General features: G+C 40.9%; 1 protein-coding gene across 1 annotated transcript in view; it reads left to right on the top strand.

Moving 5' to 3' along the window:
- Nucleotides 1-26,021, top strand: part of ITGB5 (integrin subunit beta 5) — a 191,064-nt gene that overhangs the window by 152,359 nt on the left and 12,684 nt on the right. The window contains exon 11 of the mRNA XM_027845271.1: nucleotides 10,759-10,981. Coding sequence (XP_027701072.1) covers nucleotides 10,759-10,981 — 223 coding nt within the window. The remainder of the gene's footprint in view (nucleotides 1-10,758; nucleotides 10,982-26,021) is intronic.

Below are 26,021 nucleotides of genomic sequence, written 5' to 3'. Positions count from 1 at the left end.
TACTAGAGTGGTTTGTCATTTCCTTCTCCAGCTCATTTTACAGATGAGGAAACTGAGGCAAACAAGGTTAACTGACTTACTCACACATCTAGTAAATATCTGAGGCCAGATTTGAACTCATAAAGAGGAATCTTCCTGGCTCCAGGCTGCACTACCTAATTGCCATATTGGATGGTGTGGAAAGGTTGAAACTTCTGAATGTCTGTATCTGTGACACTCAGATGGAACCAAGGAAGTTAACTAGGACATTAACGCTGTGTGTGCTTTAGTCATGGATACTTACTTTTCACTCTAGCAATACCCCAAGAACCTATGAGCTACAAAAATGTGAATATATTCTTTTGGTTGAGACTAGTGTAAGGAGGGGCAGCTAGATGGCACAGTGGATAGAGCATGGACCCTGGATTCAGGAAGACCTGAGTTTAAATCTGGCCTTAGACACTTGACACTTACTAGCTGTGTGACCCTGGGCAAGTCACTTCACCCCATTGCCTCAAAAAAAAAAAGACTAGTATAAGAAGCTCCTGGTGTGGAAATTCCTACCTCTGAAGCACATCATCAGCAACTTGAGTGTAACTTGGGTGGGAGTGGTGCCTTTGGGGCACTGAGAAATTAAGCGACTTACCCAGAGTCATACAGCTAATATGCAGGACTTGAACCTAGGCCTTCCTGAACCTGAGGCTGGCTCTCTATCCACTGTACCATGCTGCCTCTCAAATAACTTTAAGTAGCCCTAAATCATCTAGCTTTGAAAAAGCATTAGTGGGGGCAGTTAGGTGGTGCAGTGGATAGAGCACTATGCCTGGAATCAGGAGGACCTGAGTTCAAATCTGGCCTCAGACACTTACTAGCTGTGTGACCTCTGGGGCAAGTCACTTAATCCCGAGTTGTATCCAGAACTATCCAAATGTGGACAAATTATACCTTCTGATGACATAAAAATTACTCTCAAAGAGCCTTGTCACCCTGAGTACTTTCCCCCACCTAATTTACTCACTTCCTAGCTTTGTTTTTTTATTTTATTTACTTATTTATCTATATTATTTATTTATCTAGCTTCGTTTAAATTGTCTGCTTTAGTAAAGGCAGTCCGTGCCATTTAGTATTTGGGGGAAGGAGAGAGAAGGAGGGAGAAATAAAACACGGACACTTCCTGCTCCTTGAATTCCAAAATGGCCTGGGAAACAGCCTGGGAGCTGGAATCAGCTTGTGGAAGGGTGTCACGCTACTGCTTTCTCTCCTGCTTTCAGCCAGTTGGTTTCTGTCCATGACCTGTTGGTCCCCCTACACCTCCTCCCTCATTAGCAGCACCCCTTACATAGGCAGCCCCTCAGAGGCTTTCATAGCATGCTCCCTGAAACTAAGAGCTCTCCCTCTAGTTCCTGACTATTCCAGGTCAGTTAGCTTTCATTCTCCCAGTGCTAACAATCCAATCCAGCTTCTCTAAGATCATTAACAATAACCAGAGGGTGCTCAACCAGGTATTATTTTTACTTGCTCACCCTTTCTCTCACCCTTTCCCTACATCATGCACAACAATGCCATTTGAATCCAGTCTTGCCTCTTGACTGTTGCATAATATGATCAGCCAGGCATAATAAAAGGGAAGAAAAACATTAGTGGAACAATTTTTTCTTACCCACAGAAAAAGGATACCCAACAGAGCACTTGGCTTGGGTACGTGAGCCTCCCCCTCCCCCCATCTCCACATAGAAAGACCTCTGATAAACAGGGCAGGGTTTGATGACTCATACAGCCATGGGGTACATCCCGAATGCACTTGTATCATACTGAGTAACATAGTTGATCTTTGTGTCTTATACTTCTGCTGGGATGGCAGCTGGGAGCCACAGTGGATAGAGTGAAGGGTCTGGTGTCAAGTTGACCTGGGTTCAAATTCAGCTTCAGATACTTACTAGCTGTGTAACCCTGGGCAAGTCACTTAATCTTTCTGACTAGGTTTTCCCTAATGGTAAAATAGGGATAATAAAGCACCTACCTCCCAGTGTTGTTGTGAGGACCAAAAGAGAGGAATAGTTGTAGAGCACTTAAGTGGTATAGTGTCTGGAATTATCAGACACTTAATAAATGCTTTGTTGCATTTCTTTCCTCCCCTGTTCATCTGTAAGCTTCCAGAGGGTAGGGATCCTACCTCACATTAAATATATTTAACTTTTCTCTGTTATGTTTGACTCCTGCATTCCCATTTCAAAAGCTACTCTTTTTTTTTTTTTAGGCAATTGAGGTTAAGTGACTTGCCCAGGGTCACACAGCTAGTAAGTGTCTGAGGCCAGATGGTCTTCCTGACTCCAGGGCCAGTGCTCTATCCACTGTGCCTCCTAGCTGCCCCATCGACTCTATTTTTTCTTTGACTTGGAAGCTCTGGAATTTGACTATGATGTTCCCCGGGAGATTTAATTTGGGGTTTCTTGCATGAGCTGATTAGTGTATTCTTTTCATTTTTAATTTTTAACTTTGCCTTTTAGTTTTAGGAGTTCTGTGCAGATTTATGATATTTTGAACTAATATTCAAGCTTTCTTTCAGATAGTCCAATGATTCTTTTTTAAAATAAAATTTTATTAATAACTTTTGTTTTTTCATTGCTTAAACTTTTTATGCATTTCTCACTCTCACTAACCCTGCCACTGCCAAATTGAGCAAATATTCTTTTAAAATTTTTTAAAAAGAAAGAAAATAAAGCTTTCAATATAAAGCTGCATAATCCAGCAAAACAAATCCCCACATTAGCCGTATCTAAAAATGCACATCTCTTTCCTGCTCTCTGTCTGGGAGGTAAATAACTTGTTTCATCTTCATTCTTTTGTAGTCCAATGATTCTTAGATTATTTCTTGACTTATTTTACTGATCAGTTGTTTTCGATACTATATACTTTATATTTTCTTTTTTTTTAACTTTTGGTTTTGTCTTAATATTTCTTATTGTCTCATGGAATCATTTTTTTCTGTATGACCTACTCTAAATTTCAGAGTGTTAAATGCTTGGGTCAATTTTACCACCATCTGTCTTAAGGTATTAATAATTCTCCCTGCCAATTTTTTTTCTCTTTAACTGTTCTATTTTATGTCTTGTTTCATTTCTTCAAAATACTTTTCTAGTCTTTGTGGCTAGAACATTCTTTTCTGAGGATCTGCTTATATTTCTTTGGGATTTATTTATTCTAGGTTCATCCCTTGGGCTTCTCTCACTCCCAAGATATTTCTTTATTGTGTTCAGTGTTCTTTTTAAAATTCTTATTTATTTGTTACTCATATCTCCAACCTCAGTTTCTCCACATGGGTCAAATTCCACTCTTGTATTCCTGGAATACTTCATCTTCCTCAAGATATGCCTGGCCTTGTCTCCTGTCCTCATTCAGTCAACGAAACATTTACTGTGTGCTGGTCACTGTGTTAAGAACAGGAGTTTCAAAAGAATAAACAAACAGCTCACATTCTAATGTTGTAGTTAAGGCCCAGACTGCCTGGATCGGATTGGGTTGGTCTATGGCTGCCTGGGTATTGGTTGAGTATTACCACCCCCCACCCCACCCCAGGCCTAGTTCTTTATGCCACACTGGTCCATCTCCTGCAATAGGGGTGGATAAGGCTCCTCAGTCACCTACCTCTCACAGTGCTGAGCATTTAATAACTTTTTAATTGGTTTCCCTGCTTCAGGTCTCTCCTCACTCCCATTCCTACTCCACTCAGCTGCCAAAGTGATTTTTCTAAAGAGTAAGTCTATTCCTATTTATCCAGTATATAACTTGCTTTGTATATATTTATTACCTATTGTGTTACCCATTAGATTGTAAGCCCCTTGAGGGCAGAGACTATTTTTTTGCCTCTTTTTTATATCCCCAACACTTAGCATAGAATCTGGCACATAATAAGCACTTAATAAATGTTTGTTGATTGATTGATTACCTTTCTACTCTTCTTATACTTGACTCTCCTCCACCTTTTCTGCAGTCCATCAGCACTAGCTTATTTGCTGTTCCTCACACATAGCGCCCCATCTCCTCTTCATTGTTATTGTTTGTCCTTCATTCTGGAAGAGGACCATGACATCAGGAAGATGATGTCATGACTTGCAAGTGAGTTGGATTTAAGTGAGGGAGGGCTGTGCAAAGTCACCAGCCTCACCTTCTCTTCCAGAGCCATCTGGGTCCAGGGGCAAGATATAGGCCAGGACAACTGCAGATAGTTCCAGATGTAGTGGGAGACCTTGGCCTTTTTAAGCTAAGGTCTTTCCCAGGTCTCAGTTTGTCTGAGGCAACTTCCATTCAGGCTAGGTAAGAAATGAGGCAAAGAATAGCCTCTTTTACCTAGAAAAAAAAATCAGTCTGGCAGGAAAGACCCTCAGAGTTTTTGGCCAAAACAGAAACAATTGCTATTTACACTCACCATGAGCCATCCGAGCCCAAACAATGACCAAGTGAGGCTTGAGCTGGGACCTATTGTTGGCCGATCAATGAGGGCCAGAGTGTTTGTGTTTAAGGCATGGTCCTTAAAAATAAATCTAGCCCTTAAACCCCAAGATATCTTTCGAGGTTTCAGCCATCAAAATTTATATTTCTTTGGATAGAGTACCCACAGGTGAGAGTATGATTCCCCATGTGGATAGAAGGAGAGGAGAGGAGGGAAGATGTCCTCTTCATACCTTTTCACTAGCTGTCCCCTTTGCTTGAAATGCTATCCCTCACCTCTGACTCCAAGCTTCCCTAGCTTCCTTCAAGATTGAGCTCAATTCAGAGCACTGGCCCTGAAGTCAGGAGGACCTAAGTTCAAATCCGGCCTCAGACCAAACACTTGACACTTACTAGCTGTGTGACCCTGGGCAAGTCACTTAACCTCAATTGCCTAAAAATAAAAATAAATTAAAAAACAAAACAAAAAAAGAAGATTCAGCTCAAATCTCACCTTTTATAGGAGGCCTTTCCTGGCTCCCCAACTGCCTAGCCTGTTACACCCCGCCCCAGACTGCCTTCCATATACTCTGTATATACTTTGTATATGTCTAGTTATTTACATGTTGTCTATCTCATTAAAATGTAAGCACCTTGAGGGCAGGGATAGCTTTTGTCTTTCTTTGTATCCCTATGAATGGCTTGCAAATTTTTTGTTATTTAATCATTTCAGTCCTGTCTGATTCTTTGTGATCCCATTTGCATTTTTCTTGGCAAAGACACTAAGATTAGTTTACCATTTCCTTCTCTAGCTCATTTTACAGATAAGGAAATTGAGGCAAACAGGGTCAAGTGACTTGCCCAGGGTCACACAACTAGTAAGTGTCTAAAGCTGGATTTGAACTCAAAAAGAGGAGTCTTCCTGGCACTCTATCACTGTGCTTACCTAACTGCCCATATTTTGTTTATATTTTGTGTTTAGCTTTCTGTGTGTCATGCACGTGTCATTTCTCCCTAACATAATGTGAGATCCTTGTGAGCAGGGAATGCTTGATTTTTTTTTCTCCTTTACATTCTGAGTGCCTAGCGCAGTGCCAGGCACATAGTAAGCACTTGACAAATGCATTTTCAGTTAATGAATTCAGGAGTCTTCTAGGCACCAAGTCCTTCTCTGCATCCTCTTGAGAGGTTAGACTAGATGACCTCTAAGGACCCTTCCAGCCCTAACATTCTGTTATTCTTCTTTTCAGTTTACAAACCATACATACATCAGTAACATAATTTATAGATATAAAATACAGAGTCAGTCTAGTTTTATCCAGTCTGGAAAAAACATCTGCCTTCTGTTGTATTTCTGCCCTGTTATGCCCCAGATCCATTCCTTCTCTCCTAGTCCTTGCCAGAAATATTGTGAATTAATTTCCAACCTACCATTATTACCAACTTTGGTAATTAGAGTAACCCACATTTATCTCTATCCTGAGAAGACCACAGCCATATATCACTGTAAAGCCCGTCATCTCAGAAAGAATTCTTTTAAAAATGTTTTTAATTTTTCTTTTTTATATCACATTCTTTTCCAAATATATTCCTTTCCTAACTCTGACCTAGTGAGTCATCCCTTTTAACAAACACTAAAAAATAAATAGCAAGAAAAAGCAGTTCAGCCAGACTAACCAACTTATTAACTTAGGCTGACAGTGTATAAGGTGATCCAATACCCATAGTCCTCCACCTTTACAAACAAGGGAGGGAGGGAGGTTTCCTTGTCTCTTCTTTGGGGGCAAGTTTGGTCATTAGAATTACATTGCATTCACTTTCAGAAAGTGCTCTGTATAAACATCCACCCACATATAACAAAATACTCTCCCCCCAACAAAAACAGTTTATATTCCCTATTTACCCTACACCCATCATCAATACAGTTCTTTGAAATATTAACTTTTATTCAGCATTTTACAGGTTTCCATGGGCAAAGAATTCATTACTAAGTGGCCAGTCTTTTGGATCCTTGGAAAATAGGCATCTCTTGCCAGGGCCGTACTCAAAGACTTTCCAGTATGGCTGAGACTTCCAGGGCTTACACTCATCTGTCATAGCCTTCTAGAACACATGGTTACCTTCATACCATGATTCATTACAGTAGGAATGTGAGGAGGAGTAGCTTTTATTTCATTCAAATACATGTTAAGCAAAGTGGCAAAGAAGTATTGGCATGTTGTTATGGAAAGAGCCCTGAAACTAGTAATGAGAAGACCTGATTTTCAGTTCTACCACTTGGTTGTGAGTGGGGCTGGGAGCCCCACATTAATTCTCCATCTCTGTTGTTTTTGTTGTTGAATCCTTTCATTTGTGTCCAACTCATTGTGAACCCATTTGAGGTTTTCTTGGCAAAGATACTGGAGTAATTTGCCATTTCCTTCCCCAGTTCATTTTACAGATGAGGAAACTGAAGCAGACAGGGTAAAGTGACTTACCCAAGGTCATACAGCTAGTAAGTGTCTGAAGCTAGATTTGAACTCAGGTCCTCTTGACTCCAGGGCCAGTGCTCTACCCACTGGGCAATAATATTTGTGCCATCTACCCCCTTCTGCTTGTTGAGGAGAAAAATGCTTTCTAAATAGTAAGGTGATAGTAAAGGTGAGTTGCTTTTGTGTGCTGGCTCAGTCATTGCTACTAGTTATGGAAGCTAACAAAGAGTCTTGTTTTGCACAATCTCTCCTTTGCTACTGTTGATGAATATAGTATGATTAGGAGATAGTGGGTCCCCTCTCATTGGAAGTCTTTAAATGGAGGCTGGATGCCCATTGGTTAAATATATTCCTTTTCGGATATGGATTGAAGCAGATGACCACTGCTCCAGAGATCCATTTCAACTGTAAAATTAGGATTTTCTGTAACATGCTAATCATTTGCTTTTTATTATTATTATATATATATATTTTTTTAGACAATTGGGGTTAAGTGACTTGCCCAGGGTCACACAGCTAGTAAGTGTCGTGTTTGGTCTGAGGCCAGATTTGAACTCAGGTCCTCTTGATTCAGGGCCAGTGCTCTATCCACTGCACCACCTAGCTGTTCCTAATAATTTGCTTTTTAATATAAATATATGTATATGTGTGTGCATATGTTTCCAGTAGCAATGTATGGCTGTGAAAGTTGGACTACAAGGAAAGCTGAATGCTGCTTTTGAGTTATGGTGTTGGAGAAGACTTTAGGAGATCAAATTAGTCAATATTTAAAGAAATTAATTCAGATTATTCATTGGAAGGACAAACACTGAAGCTGAAGCTTAAATTTTGGCCCTGTGATGAGAAGATGGGACTCACTGGAAAAGCCCCTGATGTTGGGAAAGAATGAAGGCAGAAGGAGAAGGCGATGGTGGAAGAGGAAACAAACATGAGTTTGGACAGACTTTGGGAGATAGTGGAAGATAGAAGGGCCTGGTGTGCTGTGGTCCGTGGGGTCACAAAGAGACACAACTGAGCAACAACTGTGCATACGTGTTTTAAACCAGCTGTGCTTTCTGTGCCCGTTTTAATGGGGGATAATTGGCTATACTATAACAAGTGATATTCTTTCAAATCCATTAAAATTGGAATTCTCTGGGCAGCTAGGTGACGCAGTGGATAGAGCACCAGCCCTGAAGTCAGGATGACCTGAGTTCAAATCCGGCCTCGGACCAAACACTTGACACTTGCTAGCTGTGTGACCCTGGGCACGTCACTTAACTCTAATTGGCTAAAAAAAATTAAAAATTAAAAAAATAAAATAAAATAAAATTGGAGTTCTCATGGAACAGGAGAGCTAAGAGGAAGTAAAATAAAAGAATGATAAGAATTAGTTAGAAGAGCTGGATTCAAATCCTGCCTCTTATGCTTGGTAATTTGTGACTGTGGGTGGGGTCACTTAACCTTTTGGGGCCTCAGTTTCCTCTTATGTCAGACAGCCTCTGAAGTTCTTTCATCCCTAGATTGATTATCTTATTGTCAGAGAAAGCATACTGCATTTTGCCCTGAGGCCAGAAGGAGGGAATGGCTTTTGGTACCTGGAGGAGAGGAATGGGGAGAGAGAAAGCCTTCTAGAATAGCCTTCTCCAGAATTCCAGCTTTATGTGTGACTTGGTTGTAGCCACTGGGTTACAAGACTAGGCTGTATGCTGTGGGGCTCAAACATTGCACCAGCATCCTAGCAGTTAAATAAGAATGCCTTGACTTCACAGAGTGTTCACCACATCCTCCAGTGTTGATTTGTAAATTGCCTTGATCACAGCACAACTGAAATATAATTTATTGTAAATCCTGAGTGGAAAAGGATGGCAAGTCTGGCAACGGTGGGGGGGATGGGGGCCAGTAGGGAGGCTTTAGTGATGTCTCTGAAGTCTGGCCATCCTTTAGGTCACCCTCCTTCAGGTCACGTGCCAGATAGCATACCCCTGCTGATTCTTTTCCATGGTGCCAAGGCCACAGGGTAGTCCTGCTCTGAGGCTCTCTTTGGGCTCATGCTCGCTTAGTGGCTGGCTGCGTAGCACATGCTGGCACGTTCTTGCCAGAACAGAGCCTTGATTTTGGCTCGGAAGTGAGATTGGCCTCTCCCCAACCCACCTTCCGCTCCTCTAATCTCCTCCAGTGTGGACACGCACAGGGAATGAAAATGGGTTTTTATTAAAATTAGCTTTAATCAAATCTGCTGCTGCTGCTGAAAAAAATCTGCATCAAGCACCAAGCAAAGTCCATCTGTCCATGTTTAAATTATGTCCTCTTTGTGCTGATATTTGGCACCCTTCGTTTTCATTTCATCAGAGCTCTAATTTCAGTGGCGTGGCAGTCCCTCCATGGACACCTGTTGTGGCCATCCACACCTTAGGAACTGATTTAATGAGCTGCTGCAGAAAAACTGACAAACTAAAAACCTCATCAGCTGGTAGCTAGCCTTTTGGGTGATGAGCCTCTATATACTGATGGAGGCTGTTCTGGTCTGGATGGGAAGCTTTCTCAGCTTGCTGCTCACACACCTCATCAGTCCTCTCTGTCCCTCTGATTGGAGGGCCATAGCAAAGAACTCCTCCCAGAGCCTCCCTATAAAGGTAGCTCAGAAGTCCATCCAGCTCTTCCTCTGCCCCTACCTGCACCCCTTGAATTTGATTCTACCATCTTTATTTCCCCTCACTTTCCTTCACCACCCCCATTCCACACTTTTTCTTAGCTCCTTTTCCTTCATTAGATTGCAAGCTCCTTCAGGGTAGGGACTCTCTCACTTTTCTTTTTGTATGTCCAGTGCTTAGCACAGTGCCTTGCACATAGTAGGTGCTTAATAAATGTTTATTGTTTTGTATTATATTGGTAGGCTGTGTCAGAGCTTCCCTTCCTTTGGTATGCCCACAGCGTCATGGGTATCTATGCCATGATGAGGCACTGAAGGACTCTAGCTGCCTCCATTAATGTGTATTTTTGTCAGTGGTATTGAGCACTCTCAGCTGTGATTAGAAATTTCCCCATAGATGACCTGCCACCTCTTCCCCTACCCACCTTGCACACACATAAAGAGTTTTATCCTCTTGTCTGTTGTGGAAAACCAGGTGGTCATACAGACTCTTCTTGAATACTTCTAGTGACAGGGAGTTCACTATATCATGACATTAGCCCATTTTATTCCTAGTGAGCTCTGATTGTGAAATACACCTTTAGCTTAAACAATCCTTCTCCTAAAGGGCTATATGTCTTAAGTCAGTGATAGCCCTGGGCTTGGCAAATAACCAAGTTACAAAATGCTATATTTCACACTCTTGAGAAAGTAATATCTGAGTCCTTTGGAAGAAGGCTCCTCCTCCCATGGGACAGCCATGATTGGGCTCAATAGGTTTCTAGGCCTGGGCATTGCATGTACTGTGTAAGTTTTTGTTCTCATTGCTCAGATATCTTTCTTTGGGCATGTTCAGGTTCTGTGGGGATTTTTGGGGCCCAGAGCCAATGAATGAGCTAAATGCCTCATTTGAGCTGAGACAGACCAAGGGAGCTGGCAAGGTTGTCCCTAGAATCATCGATCATTCCAACCACAGTTGGATTGGAATGGAGGCGGTGGAAGTTGGATGTTGGAATTGGAAGGGACGTTAGTCATGACTATGACCTTGTCCATAGTAGACACTTAAAAATAAGTGTTTGGTGACTCACAGTGCATTAGGGAGTCTAACTCCCTCATTTTATAGTTTGGGGAATTGAGAATTGGGGATTTTGAAATCCCTGTGGGGTTCAGCCATTTTGTGGGATGACTTAGATAAGTAACCTGTCCTATTTGTGCTTCGCAGTCCTGTCAAGGTCAAGTGCCCTGATGTACCCTATGTGTTGGTTTTAGGTCACGGGGAATGCCACTGTGGGGAGTGCAAATGCCATGCTGGCTACATCGGGGACAACTGTAACTGCTCTACAGAGACCGAAACATGTCTATCCAACGATGGCCAGATCTGCAGTGGACGAGGGTATTGCTCGTGTGGGCGGTGCCATTGCACAAAGCCTGGGGCCTTCGGAGAGATGTGCGAGAAGTGTCCAACCTGCCCAGACGCCTGCAGCACAAAGAGGTAATTCCCAGAACCCCGCCCCCTCCTTTACTTCTTCCTTTCTTGGCCACTGGGGCATCCCTGGCCTTAGCTTCACCTGCCTGGACCAGACATTCATGTCAGGCAACTTCTGGCACCATGCTATCCAGATGTTATTTTATTTCCTCAGGGGCTGAAAAAATTTGAATATCACAATCACTGACTTTGAAAATTAGAAGTCAGTCAGATAATGAACATGTATTAAGAGTTTGCTAGGTACCCAGCACTTGGCTAAAACCTGGAATTTTAAAAAAGTCAACACCTGTTCCTGACCTCAAGGAGCTTACATTCTAATGCAAGAAACAACGTGTAAATAACTGAGTACATCCAAGGTCTACACAGAGTAGATCAGTTGATCATCAAGCATTTATTAAGCACCTACCATGTGTCAGGCACTTGAGGGTACATATACAAAGAATGAAAAAATTTCTGCTCATAGATGGAAGGTTATCTCAGAAGGGAAGGAACTAGAAGGAGCTATGCTTCCATACAGGAATACTCTGACAAATGGCCACATACCCTCTGCTTAAACAATCCAAGTGACAGGGAGCTGAGTACTTCATAAGAGAATGCATTTCATTTCTAAATAACTCTTATTATGAGATGCCTCTTTAACTGAAACAAAACATAGTTAAGAAAGTAAATTGACTTGGGGAGAGGGATGGAAATCTCCCCAACCTAACATATGAATAAATATTCCAAAGACAAATAAAAGTGACTTGTGAACTATCTCTTCCACTGACATATTTCTATTGAGGGCTAGTGTTCTCTAGGCCTCGAGGCCCAGGGATATTTACAAAGCCAGACATATTTTCATATAGTCATAGAATGTTAGGATTATGGAGTTGGGGTCAAGAGAGGCTTCCAACAGTTATCATCTGTGTGACTATGGGCAGGTCACTCATTTCTGTGAGCCTTGACTTTCTCAGAATGAGAGGGCTGGACTAGAAGACATCTGAGGTCCCTTTCAGTTCTCATTCTATGATCCTATGATTCTGAGCTCAGTAGGTTTGGAATCAGGAAAGAACTGGGTTTCAATCCTACCTCAAGACACTTATTAACTGTGTGACTTTGGACAAGTCTCTTAATCTCACTAAGCCTCAGTTTCTTCATTTGTAAAGCCTACCTGGGTTGTTGTAAGAATCAAATGTTATGTATATAAAGGACTTTGCAAATCTCAAAATGTTTTATAAATTGTCAGTCACTAAACTCCCACTCCATGTGTATATTGGTACTTGCTCAGCAACTTATGATCTAAGAGCAAGAGTTCTTGAGTTGGGGTCCACAGATCCTCCCCCCCTCCCCAAGGGGTTTGTGGGAACTTGGATAGGAAAAAATTAGACCTTTATTTCAATAGAATTGTTTTCCTGTGTGTTTTATTTTATGTATTTAAAAACTAATCTGAGAAGGGGTCCATAGGCTTCATCAAACTGGCTGAGGGGTCCAGGACAGAGACCCCTTGTCTCAGAGCATTTCCCAAGGCACTGAGGGGTTCAATGACTTGTCTGAGGTCATAAAATCAACGTGATTAAGAAGTAAGACTAGAGAGCCTAGTTAGGTCTTCCTAACTCCTAGGTCTGTTCCCTGTCTGCACTGTGCTGCCATGCACATAGTGGGTACTTAGTAAGTAATAATTGAATTGAATCATCTGTTCACACCTCTGTGTGTGTGTGCACGTGTGTGCATATGCATGTGCACACACATGTGCCCCATCCCACCACCCTTCTTTTACAGATAAGGGATCCTAAGCACACAGAGCTGAGCTAACTGAGTCCTGTAACTTGCCTACACAATGCTATGGTCATTACTAGAAAACACATTTACCATCCCCAAAGCCCAGTGTTCTTGCTGCCGAGGCCAGTGTTACCCACCCTGGCCTACTGCTCCTTCCATCCCTGGAGGAATGTAGGTGGGTGAAAAGGAATACAGGAGAAAAAAATCAAGCAGCCGCTTGCCTTCTGGAAAACACTGCTGACATTTTAAGTTGAAATGTGCTCCAGAGCAGCTGCATCAACAGTGTCTGTGTTTGAGGGAGGGCAAGGGATGGAGAGGAAGCAGAGACATGAATAATCAGAAACATCTGATGATACAAGAGCCGTTTGGCTTTGGAGAGAGGGCATTATGTAATTGTCTTTTGGCAGCAAGTTTTCCTTCCTAATGATGCTTGGCTCAGGCTAATTTTAAAGTGAATTCATGTTCCCCAAGCTTGTACCAGTCACCCCTGAAGGACATTTCTGTGGGCCAAGGGAAGTGGCTCCGATGTCTGCCCTGATGGCAGCAGGGAAGGGGCCACCTCGGATTAAAGCACTGGGCATGGGGAATCGTACCAGAACAATGGGAGGCTATTGTTAGCAAGTCACAGTTCCTGTTTCATATAGAATATATGATATATGTGTGTATATATACATGTATGTATGTGTGTGTGAGAGCTGTCAATATAAAATACTACATATATATCACTACACGTAGTATGTATGTATATGTATATGTATGTATGTGTGTGTGTATAATCAATAAAGACAGCAAACCAAAAGTATGCTTCTGGTACATGTCATGGGCCAGTTATATACAAGCAGCATCCAGAATGATGAAGGTGGTCTATCTCTGTTTATCTTTCTATGTGGATCTCTCTATATATACCTATTGCTATCTATATAGGGAGATAGATGAATAGATAGATAGACAGACAGGTAGATAGATAGACAGATCGATAGATAGATAGATACACACACATATGTATATATTATACACAAGGAGCACTTTATTCTATTTTATCAGCTTTAAATATTAGAACTCCAATTACTCTGGATAAGGAGCCCGGCATAGTGGATAGAGAGCTAGCCATGGAATTGGAAAGATTAGCCTCTGACGCACACTGGCTGTGTGACCCTAGACAAGTCATTGAAACTCCTAGTGAGTGTCCCTCATCAGTGAGTAAGTCAATATACATTTATTAAGCCTTTACTGATGCTGGTCACTGTGTATACAAAGAAATGAAAAAACAGCCCCCGCCCTCAAGGAGACCATAATAATAATAATAATCATAGGGAAGACCAAATGTAAATTACTAGGTATGTATAAGGTATATACTCTCTAAAAAGATAAGTTTTAGATGCAGATCTGCATTGGTAGAGAGAATTTCATCATTGGGAATTCCCTAGACCAATGAAATAACATCTAAACCAAAACAAACAAAAATCAGAACCAGGCATATAAAATTTGATTCAGTAAATATAGCAAATAAAAAGTATGCTTCTGTTGCATGTTGTGTCCAGTTATGTATAATGAGTCCAGAATGAGGAAGGTGATCTATCTATCCATATCTATCTATCTCTGTCTCCATATCTACATCTGTATCTCCGGATAGATGTAAATATGGATATAGATACAGGGACAGCTAGGTGGTGCAGTGGGTGGAGCACTGGGCCTGGTGTCAGGAAGATCTGAGTTCATATCTGGCCTCAAACGCTTACTACCTATATGACACTGGGCAAGTCACTTACCCCCATGTGACTCAGTTCCTCATCTGTAAAATAGGGACACACGAGAAGGAAATGGCAAATCACTCCAGTAGCTTTGCCAAGAAAGCCCCATGGACAAAGTCCTTGGAGTCACGTAGAGTTGGACACAACTCAAAGACTGAACACCAAATAGGTATCTGGAGCATAATGTTCACATTGGGTGCCAGATTTGAGGAAGGATGCATCCAAAGGAGGGAACCAGGGTGGTAGAAAGACTAAATGGATACCATGCCACATGAAAATTGGTTAACGAAACTTGATGTTACTTTCACTTGATGAAGAGAGGACTTAGAGGGGATATGAAAGTTTTCGAGTATTTGAAGACTTTCATACAGAAGAGCTTCCTTGAAGGAAAAGGACAGAATCAGAACCCGTGGTGTCTGTTGCCTGGAAGCACATTTTTCCTGACGTAAGGGAAAATGTGCTCCTGATTAGAGCCATCCCAGCTCGGACTGCCTTGGTAGTGAGTGAGTTCCTTCCTCCTGGAGATATTCCAGAAGAAGCTAGATGGCCTTTTGTCAGGGATCATCAGACTATAAATTTAAAGTGAGCAGAGACTTTAAAGGTTGCTTCATCCAGCTTCCTTTTTTTTCTTTTTTCTTTTTCAATTAGCATTTGGTTTTCCTTCCCACCTCTTCCATTTACTCCCCGGAGGGTGAAGGGAAAGAAAGAAAAAGCAAAATCTTTCTAACAAATATGCATAGTCAAGCAAAGCAGATTCCTTTGTTGGCCGTATCCACAAATGTATGTTTTATTCTGTATGTTTAGGGTTACTTCGCTGGGTCAGTGGGTACATTTAGGATGTTGTTCGATTGTGTCTGATTCTTCATGAACCTGTGGACTATACAGTCCATGGGATTTTCTTGGCAAAGATACTGGAGTGGTTTGCCATTTCCTTCTCTAGCTCATTTGACAGATGAGGAAACTGAAGCAAACAAGGTTAAGTGACTTGCCCAGAGTCACACAGGTAGGAAGTGTATGAGGCTGGACTTGAACTCATGAAGCTGAGTCTTCCTGACTCCAGGCTTGGTGCTCTGGGCACTATGGCGCCCCCGAACTGCCTCATATAGTAAACTGCAGTGGCTCCGTATTTATTGCCTCCAGAATAAGATAAAACTTTTAAAGCCCTTTACAACTTGGCTCTGCTCTATCACCTGATTTCCCACATCAGTCATATCCAAAAAATAGTATCTAAATCTTCACTTGCGTCCATCATCTCTGTCAAGAGGTGGGTCACATGTTTCATCCTGAGTGTTCTGGAATCATCCTTGGTCATTGCACTGAACAGAGTTTCCAAGATGTTTGTTTTTGCGAGAATGTGGTTATTGAATAAAATTGTACTCCTAGTTCTACTCACTTCCCCCCACATCAGTTCATGCATATTTTCCCAGCTTTCTCTGAAACAATCTCCTTCATCATTTCTTATAGAGTAGTATTCCATCGCATTCATACATCACAACTTACTCAACCATTTCCCAATTGATAGGCATTCTCTTAGTTTCCAGTTCTTTGCCACTACCAAAAGAACTGCTAGAAATTTTTTTGTACATTCTTTTCCTCTTTCTTTGATATCTTTGGGGTGTAGACCCAGCAATGGAATTGTTAGGCCAACTCATTCTACTTTTGAACAGCTCTAATTGTTCAGAGATATTCCTTAGAAGAAAAGTGAGCCCAGAAGGGATCAGGAACTCACAAGAATGAGGAGGAATTGTTTAAGTAGAAACAGTAGAGACCCTGGGAGGAAGTGACCATGCTATCTTAGATTTTTTGATAGAAAGCCAGACATAGTCACTCATATCCCACATTTTTGGAAAGCAAATTTCAAAAAGTTCAGAGAAAGGGTAGGCAGGATTCCAAGTACAAAAATTCTACAGGGTCAGCCAGCCTAGGAGGGATAGGAATGAAATTCTAAGACACAAAGGGAAACCATTCCTTCTTGTTAGTGAGAATTAGGTCCAGAATAGCAGTTCTCTTCAATTCTTCCACCACTTTTTGAGGGATGAAATTATCAGTAAGGATGCCAAGAAACTATTAGCTACCCTGCTTTGGATAGAGAGAAAGAGTACCGGCAGCTGTGGGAATAATTAAATCTCTTATCACTACAATATTATGCCTCTGTGCCAGGCTTGTCATCTATTTCCTGAACACCTCATCTACTTCCTCCTCCTCTTTAGGTGGTCTGTAATATATTATGAGGGGTAGCTAGGTGGCGCAGTGAAGAGAGTACCAGGCCTGGAGTCAGGAAGACTCCTTTCTCTTCTTGAGTTCAGATCTGGCCTCAGACACTTACTATCTGTGTGACTCCAGGCAAGTCACCTAACCCTGTTTGCCTCAGTTTCCTCATCTGTCCAATAAGGTGGAGAAGGAAATGGCAAACCATTCCTGTACCCTTGCCAAGAAAACCCCAAATGGAGTAACGAAGAGTCAGACACAACTGAAGGACAATTCAACAACAAAAGGTATATTATGATAAAATAAGAGTGATCCCTAAGGTCACTCTTCATTCTTACCTCCCCTAGGACAGAATGATTGCTTGCCTTGGAAGAGCAAGAGTGGGATGCCTTGCTTATTTTAGATTGATGTGTCCAATTTAATTCATAGCTCACTGACAACTTTTCTTAGCCTTGCTGTATTTATTGATTTTAATTAACCCATGGGCCTGTAGCAATCAAGGCAGTTAATCTTAGAAAGCTTGCCATACTGGAATTCAATTCTAGGTTAACCACCCCCGAGCTACGTAACTGTATCCTTAAGGAAGACCTTGGTAGAAACCTCTGCACTTGGGCATAGAGAATAAGCATCACTCTTCATCCTCCGTGGGCTACTCGGCTCCCTCCCCAAATCTGTGACTTGGTCTGGAGGTGCACATGGCATTTTTAAGATAATTACCAACACCATTTAGTCACTCCCCCAAATGGAAACCTGCCTTCTGCAATCCAATTCTCTTTTCCTTTAGAGGACTATGAAGAATTAGAATCAGAATTTTTGAGCTGAAAAAGATCCTTAGTTAGAGACTAACCAGTCAGTCTAACCCCTTCTTTTTACAAGTAAGACAACGGAGATTCTGAGAGGTGAAAAATGAACCTCTGTCACACAGCTGGCCAGTGGCAGAGCTGAAACTCCAATATGGGTCTTCCAGTTAAATGCTCTTTCATCATGCTATATTGATAACATGATAACCAGGAATAGATTCTTTCCATTGGGCAGGAAAGGTCACCAAAGACTGGATGACTCCTATTTTGGAAACATGTCTAGGGGTTTCCAAATGTCAAAGTGGATCAGAATTGATGACAACTCAATTAGATCCTCCTATGGCTGGAGGAAAAACATCATACATTTGAGCACCTGCTGTGTTCAGGGCTCTGACGTACTGTGGGGAAAACACACAAGGAGAAGACAGGAACCCTTACAATCTACATGGGCATTCAACAGTCCGCATATGATAGCTTTTTGGAAAAAAAAAAAAGGTTTTATGGATATCTTCTGTTTCCTGCCCCCAAAGAACCACCCCCCCTTTTGTGGAGGCATTCAGGGTTAAGTGACTTGCTTAACAGCTAGTAAGTATCTGAGGCCAGATTTGAACTCAGGTCCTCCTGACTCCAGGGCCAGTGCTCTAACCACTACACCACCTAGCTGCCCTAAATGTTCCCTTGTAACAAAGCAATTAAGCAAAACTGAAGAAAAAACAACCCTATCCAATAGTATATGAAACATTACATGCCTGTAGATTTTTTTCTTCTCTACAAAGAGAAGAGAGTTTCATGATGTTTTTCCCGGACTAAAATTGGTCATTAAATTAATCTGATTTCAGCTGCCTCTTAGTGCTATTTCCATTTACTTTATTATAATCACCAAATCTGATATTCTCTTACTTCTGCTTTCTTCTCTCTGCATCACTTCTTATGGCTACAGATTCCTCATATACTAATGATTTCTTAGAGTGTAGCAACATCCCATCCATATGGTACCCAACCATTCCACAACCATTTTTCATACTTTGTTCATAAATGCTAAGCAATGGGCACTTCTCTTATTGCCAGACCTGTTTTTTGTTGCTGCCACAAAAGGTGATACCATGAATATCTTGTCACATGAAACCTTTCTTTTTTGTTTTTGACCTTCTTGGAGTATGTGCCTAGTAGTGGGATCACTAAAATCAAAAGGTATAAATAGTTTAGTGACTTTTCCATGTTATCGATTCATGTATACAGATGCCATCTTCCTAGCTGTATCCTATACTTACACTTTTTTTGCATCTACCTCCTCCCCCAAGTCCTTCATATAGTGTCTTGCATATAAGTCTCTCTCTCTCTCTCTCTCTCTCTCTCTCTGTATATATATGTATATGTGTATATATGTACAAATGTATATATGTATATACATATATAAATTTTCTATCCTTTGGAGAAATGTATGATTTTGTCTTTAGGAGTCCTTCATCCACCAACACAGATCACAACTCTTCTAAGCCTCGGGAGAAGTGGGAATGAAAAGCCATTGAAGGATTTTGTGCAGTATTATAGGTCATGGGGGTGGGGGTGTGGTAATTAAGAAAATGGATCTAGCATGCTTTATAGGATAAATTGGAGAAGGGAAAGACTGGCAACAGGAAGACCATTGAGAAAACCATTGATAGAGTATAGGCAGATATTCTTCAAAGTAACTCAAAAGGTGTAGAATCAAATGATTGCAAGGAGGAGTTCCCCTCTCTTCAAAAGAAGCAGAAAGTGGGAAGATGAATCAACATCCCACTCTCTCAGTAGATTGTCTCCAACACCACCATTATCTGCCCTTTCCCCCAGTGCTTCCCCACAGAATTTCTTCTACTGTTCAAGCTCTCAGATTTCTCTTTCTGAGATGGACATCCACCCCACAAGGAAATCATAACCTAACTACTCCCCAGGCACACCCAGCAGCAGCTGTGCAGGGGCCACTGGGAAACTCTTCTCAGATTCTGGTCAGCATCCCCATTCCCTTTCTAACAGATCACCTGGTGGCTTTGTACAAATCCCTTGGAGGATGGACTCTGTGCTCAAGGGCAGGGACAGCCTCACTCACCCTGGAAGAGAGCAAATTTCACAGGATGAGAGGGCATGAATGGATTATGATCTGCATCTTAAATCCCATTATACTATCTCCTCCCCACCCAAACCTCCTTTACTATTTCTGTCAGCAACACACTATCTTTCCAGTCACTCAATTTCACAACCTCAGTGTCAATTTTAATGCCTCATTAGCATTCATCCTGTATCTTTTCTCAGATCCTCTTTTTTTCTACCCCTGCAACATGGAGAACACTGGTCTAGATGAGGAAATGAGGACTTGAATTATAGTTAGAATGGAAAGGCAGGGACAAACATGAGAGAGATTTTGAATGAAGAAGCAAAAGGATCACAATTAGGGCAGATAAGGAAAGGATAAAGAGTTAGTTGCCTAAGATTCAAACCTAGGAGAATAGTAGCAACTAGTATAGAAGTGGAAAAGTCAGGATGAAGAGCTAGTTTTTTTAGGAGTAGGGGGATAATTGGGAGTTCACTTTTAGTTGTGTTGAGTTGGAAATCCAGGTCCCTGGAGATAATCGACCAGGTATATAGATCTTTTGAATCTCTTGCCCAACCAAAGTTGAAAATGAGTGGTCTCCAAGTAATAATGATTTTAGAGAAAAGAATAGAGAGCCAAGGGCTGAAGAGGCTGTAAATGGAATTTAATTGATGAAGTCCAGAGTGTGGTTTTGATGTTAGTGGAAGATTTGGAATGAAGCTGGAAGTCTACAGAGTCAAGGGCATCATGAAACCTAGAGGTTGAGGAACCTAATGGGTCATTAACATAGTTATTGAAGTCAACAAGGACAATGGCAAAGAATGAGATGGAGAGGAAGACAGTGAGGTGTTGAAATCATCTAGGAAGGTAGAAGTAGGTACCTCTAGAGCAAGCTTTAAAGAAATTAAATTCTATTTTTTTTTAATACATTGATCCTTAACTGGTGATTTTTCTATTCCTTTCTCCTATTTCCTTCATAGCTTGAGAAACTCTTGGTTCTTATCTTTTACATACTTGATTCAGAAGATGAATTCCCTGGGGCTTATTCATGACTTCCTAGTTCTTCTGGGTTTTTTATTTGTTTGTTTTGAGTTTTTTTTTTAAAGTTTAGAGTCCTTTTTCAGTCCATAGCTTCCTTCACAGGTGTAGACCATATGTGCTATTTCAGCTTTTCCCTTACTCATCTTCTTGACTAAGTTCTGTAGGGAAAAAAAGATGGCATCTCTTTTCTAGTTCCCTTCTCTCCTTTCTTTTCACTCTCATGGCATAAACAAAAAAAATGATGTTATTTAAGACTCTAGCACTAAATTCCTTTGTATAAAAGGTCATAGTAACCTATTTCCCCCCCCAAAAGGTCATGCCAATTTGTATACATAGCTAACATATATTAAAACTCTTTTTGGTCTGACTTGGTCTATACCAGTCAAAATTGACAGTTTTTTCCCTGGAGTTGACTTAGTAAGGTTTCCTAAATGAGGTGATTTTCAACTATAATTTAAAGAAGGAGAGGGTCATGAATGAATATTGATTGCATTTTTAAGACAACTGCTTGTCTTTGGGAGTATGTGAATTCACAAGTATCAAAGAAAGGAGCCCAATGGGGCCATTTTGAGCATCTAGTAGAGCAAGACTGATCTTTCTCTATTCTTCATCTGGCCTAGCTTTGCTCTGCCTCTGCCTCTGCCTCTAAGCTACATTATAGTATCATAGGTATAGAACTGGAAGGGATCCCTAGAGGTCATCTGGGTCAACATCCTCGTGGTATAGTTGAAAACCTCAATTTTTAAGTCCTGTATTTCTGGTAGAAAACCAAATTCCCTAACTCTCATTTCTAGCCCAGAAAGTTTCTATGTAGTCAGTTAAACAAGAGTAATACTTTTGTGACCAGTACTGGGATAACTGACTTTTTAATTATAGTCAGACCCTCTTAATTAGGTCTTACCTACTTTTCTCACATGATCTATTTAGAGAACACATTTTCCTCTTATGGTTGCCAAGATGTCTTCCCTATTATGACATTTTTAGCAGCTGCCTATTTAATCTTGGGGAGAGCTGAATATTATTGCTAATAATAATAATAATTCATTTGTATATATATATATAATATTTATATTATTATATATTATATAATTATATATTATCATACATAATTATATAATCATAGTGCCTTATAGTGTTTTATACTTTCTTCAAGCATTTTCACCTTTATCACCTCAGTCAACAAGTATTTCTTACAATGTGCTAAGTGCTGCCATACAAGAAATCAAAAAGCATTTATTAAGCACCTATTATGTGCCAGACAGCTAGATGGCTCAGTGGATAGACCATTGGGTCTGGAGTCAGGAAGACTTGAGTTCAAATGTGACCTCAGACACTTACTAGCTGTGTGACCCTGGGCAAGTCACTTAATCTCTGTTTGCCTAATCCACTGGAGAAGGAAATAGCAAAACTGTTCCAGTATCTTTGCCAAGAAAACCCCATACAGGGTCCCAAAGAGTTAGAAACAACTGAACAACAATAATGTGCTAAGATGTGGGGATACAAAAGAAGCAAAAACCAGCTCCTGCCCTCAAGGAGCTTATAGTCTACTGGGGGAGACAACATGTAAACAAATATATGCAAAATAAGCTATATGCAGGATAAATTGGAAATAATTAAAGGAGGCCATGCACTGGAATTAAGAGGGATTAGGGAAGGCTTCCAATAGAAGGTAGAATTTTAGTTGGGACTTGAAGTCAGGGAGGTCAGTAGAAAGGCAAAAACACATCCCTGCCCTGAAGGAGCATATATTCCAATGAGAGAGACTACATACAAAACATTGTACATACAAGATAATATACAGTGAAGGTGGAAAGTACTATCAGAAGGAAGCCACTAGCAGCCAAGGGGACCAGGAAAGGCCTCATGCTGAAGGCACGATCTGAGCTAAGTCTTAAAGGAGACCAGGGAAGCCGGGAGCCAGAGGTGAAAGGGAGGGGAGAGCATCACATAGGCGGAAGCGTAAAGAATGAGACTGCTGAGGTGGGAAGGGGTCAGGTTTAAAAACCAAAGGATTGATATTTGATCTTCACAATAACCCAGTGAGTTTCTAGCGCTGATACCAGCCTCATCTGAATAAGCAGTCTGTGAAGTGATTCCTCGTTGTTCAGTGGCTGCAGCAGTAGCGGAGAGCGAGCATCTCTTCACCTACCTCCATCACCTGTGCGTCTTCCCCTCTGGCAGTGCCAGCTTTTGAACTCTAAGCCCTGTTGGCTTGGACCTAACTCTTCCTTACACATCACCCACTGTATCACTGTTGGCATCACAGGTCAGAATGCAACCAAAGATGAAATTTAGTCCTGGTTTTACTGTCCTAAATCACATCATCTTGAGTACTGATTTCATTATAAAGGCCAGCCATTGTTATTGCTTTTATCATCGTTAATAATAATAATGATACTTTTATATTGTGCCTTGTGGTTACAAAGCACTTTACATGTACTATCTCATTCGATTTTCAATGATCCTTTAGGTAGGTAGGGTAAGTATTATGATCCCTATTTTACAGATAAGGAAATTGAGACTATGGGTAGATTTATAGAAAGTCACACAACTTGGAAATGGCAGAGTCAGGACTCAGACCCCAGGTCTTCTGATGCCAAGTCTACACTTGGCATCTACACTTCTGATTTGCTGCAAGTGGACCTCCAGGGGAGCAGAAAATGCCCCTTTTCCAATAAAAATCTGAATTTTTACAAACAAATAAATAGATCAGTATCTACGTAAGCTTTGTAAAGCACTTTAATGTCCATTATCAGATCTTCACAACAATGCTATGGAGTAGCATTATTATATTATTATCCCTATTTCATAGATGAGGATAGTAAGGCTCAAAGAGATTAAATGACTTGACCATGGCCAGACACATAGCTGGTTGATGGCAGAGCTAGGTATGCTGGGGATGTACGGAAATCTGGAACTGAGTTCAGGTTCTGATTGTATAGTGTTAAAAGATCCCTTTCCCAGAAACAGTCTGGAGGCCGGGCAGTGGAGCCCCTGTCTTGAACTGAAGACAATCTTGCTAATTAGGAATTAGTAGTGAGGGGGGTGGTGATGATGATAGATTTTTCTCCTATTGTTTATGGAGCAGCTCCAAAGTTTTATTTTCCATTTTCTATGGTTAAAAGAAAAGTGTTTATCAAATAAAATCCAGGGTACAAGTAAGATGACAGGGGACATTCATAACCTACAGAAAGAAGCAAACTATTTTTTTCATTTATAAAGGCATAATATAATAAAATGAATTAACCAAGAAATTATTCAGTCAACAAACATTAAGTATATACTAGGTACTGTTCCAGACCCTGAGATTGTAAGTACAAAGAATGCCACATTTCCTCTCAAAGAGCTTATATTTGAATGGGGAGATACCAAGAACATTTTTAAGTATATGTGGCATAAGTTTTTTAAAATTAATAAATAAAAATAAATGCAAATTAGTTAAATGCAAAGTAGTTTGGGAAGGAAGACACTAGTACTTGGGGAGATCAGGAAACACTTCATGCAGAAGGCGGTGTTTGAGCTGAAGCTTGAAGGAAAAGTGGTATTCTCTGAAGCCGAGGTATGGAGCGTGTTCCATGCATGGGAGACAGTTACGGCAAAGGCGCAGAAATGAGACATGGGGCATCTTGTGTGAGAAACAGAGAGAAGGCCAGTTTGGCCAGTGAAGTTTGGATTCAGTCAAAGGGCTGCACTCAAGGACCTAGAGGGCCACATGTGACTTCGAGGCCACAGGTTCCCCACCCCTGGGCTAGACTGAAGAATGTGGAAAGGGGAGTATTTAGGGTGGGGGGAGCCATATCCAGTGAGCCTGGCAAGACAAAGGGTTTTAAAACTAAACAAAATTTTATCTTAGAGGCATTGGTGGGCCAATGGAGTTTATTGTGGCATGGTCATATTTGTGCTTACAGAACATCATTTTGGCAGCGGTGTAGAAGATGGACTGGAATGGAAAGGGACTTAGCAAGGGATACCAATTAAGAGGTTGTTGCAATAATCTGGGCCAGGAGCGATGATGGCCTGAATGAACTAAGGTGGTAGTTGTGTGAATAAAGAGAAGGGGTCAGATGCAATAGGTATTTTAGAGATAGAAATGGCAAGATTTGGAAACTAATTGGATATATGGGGTGACAGAGAGTGAGTAACCTAGGGTAATGCCAAGGTTACAATCCTGGGAGACTGGAAGAGAAAATAGAGAAATTTGGAAGAAAGGCTTTTGGGAAAAGATTATTCATAATGGATTGTGGTTTTTGCACATGTTGAGTTTGAAGTATATCCAGAATTTTCCAATTTGAAATGTTCAATAGGCAATTGGTGACATGGGTTTAAAGATTCAGATAAGAACCAGACTATATAAATCTGTGAGTCAGATGCATAGAGATAATAATGAGGCTCATGAGAGCTGATGAGGTCACTAAGTCTGAGACCTTTGTGATCTTGGCCGAATCACTTAACCTCCATGGACCTCAGTTTCCTCATCTTTTAAATGAGGTGGTTGGACTATATGGTTCCATCCCAGTTCAATTCTAGAAAAGTCTAGAGAATCAGAGAATTTAGAGAGAAAAAAGAAGAGGACCAAGGTCAAAGTCTTAGGGAACACCCACAGTTTGGGGGAATTTTAGGAGGAGACTGATGGAGAATAGTGTCACAAAAAATCAGAAAGAAGCCAATATCCAGAAGACAAGGGCAATTAATGATGTGAATGGAATAGGGATAGGGACATGATTTCATTGGTATGGGGAACCCGTAGGTGAGCCAGCTCTTTCTATCAATGCAGCCAGAGCATGGACTCTGCAGTTGAGAGTCTTAGAGGATTGCCAAGAGCGTTAAGAGGTTAAGTGACTTGCCAGGCCAGGCTGAGAATGGTTCTTCAGACCATAAAAGAATTAGAAGGTCCATGGAAGAACTGGATCTTTGGGTTCTGATCTTGCTATTAAATAATTTGATGACTCTGGGAAAGTCATTAAAACTTTCTAGGCATCAGTTTCTTCATTTGTAAAATGAGGTATTTGGACTAAATGATCCCTTTTAACTAATGATATATGAATCCATAAAGCCAATTTGACAGGATACAATTGATGGCTAATTACAAATGTTTTATTTATTTACTAAACCAATCCTAGCAAAATCTCTACTAGGAATTGTTTGTTACTTTTTTTTTTATTTTGCTATGTTTTTGCTTGTACTTCAGAGCAATGAAAAATGCATTTCTTTTAAAATATTTTATAATTCAGGCTTTTATGAGTTCAGAACGCAAAGTACTTTGAGTCAACATTTAGTCTGCTTTGGAAGGACAGATGCTAGTTCTATGTGTGGGTAGAGTAGTTAGTAACATAAATGGTTGGTTTGAAGGGAAATACAAATCCCTACATGACTAAAAAGTGTTTTCCCTATGATGGTACCTGACATGACAATAACATCCA

This window comes from Vombatus ursinus, unplaced genomic scaffold, assembly GCF_900497805.2.
Source record: "Vombatus ursinus unplaced genomic scaffold, bare-nosed wombat genome assembly UNPS02014959.1, whole genome shotgun sequence".
Taxonomy (NCBI): domain Eukaryota; kingdom Metazoa; phylum Chordata; class Mammalia; order Diprotodontia; family Vombatidae; genus Vombatus; species Vombatus ursinus.
The sequence above is the reverse complement of the archived record's forward strand: the minus strand, read 5'-3'. Positions and strand labels throughout refer to the sequence as shown.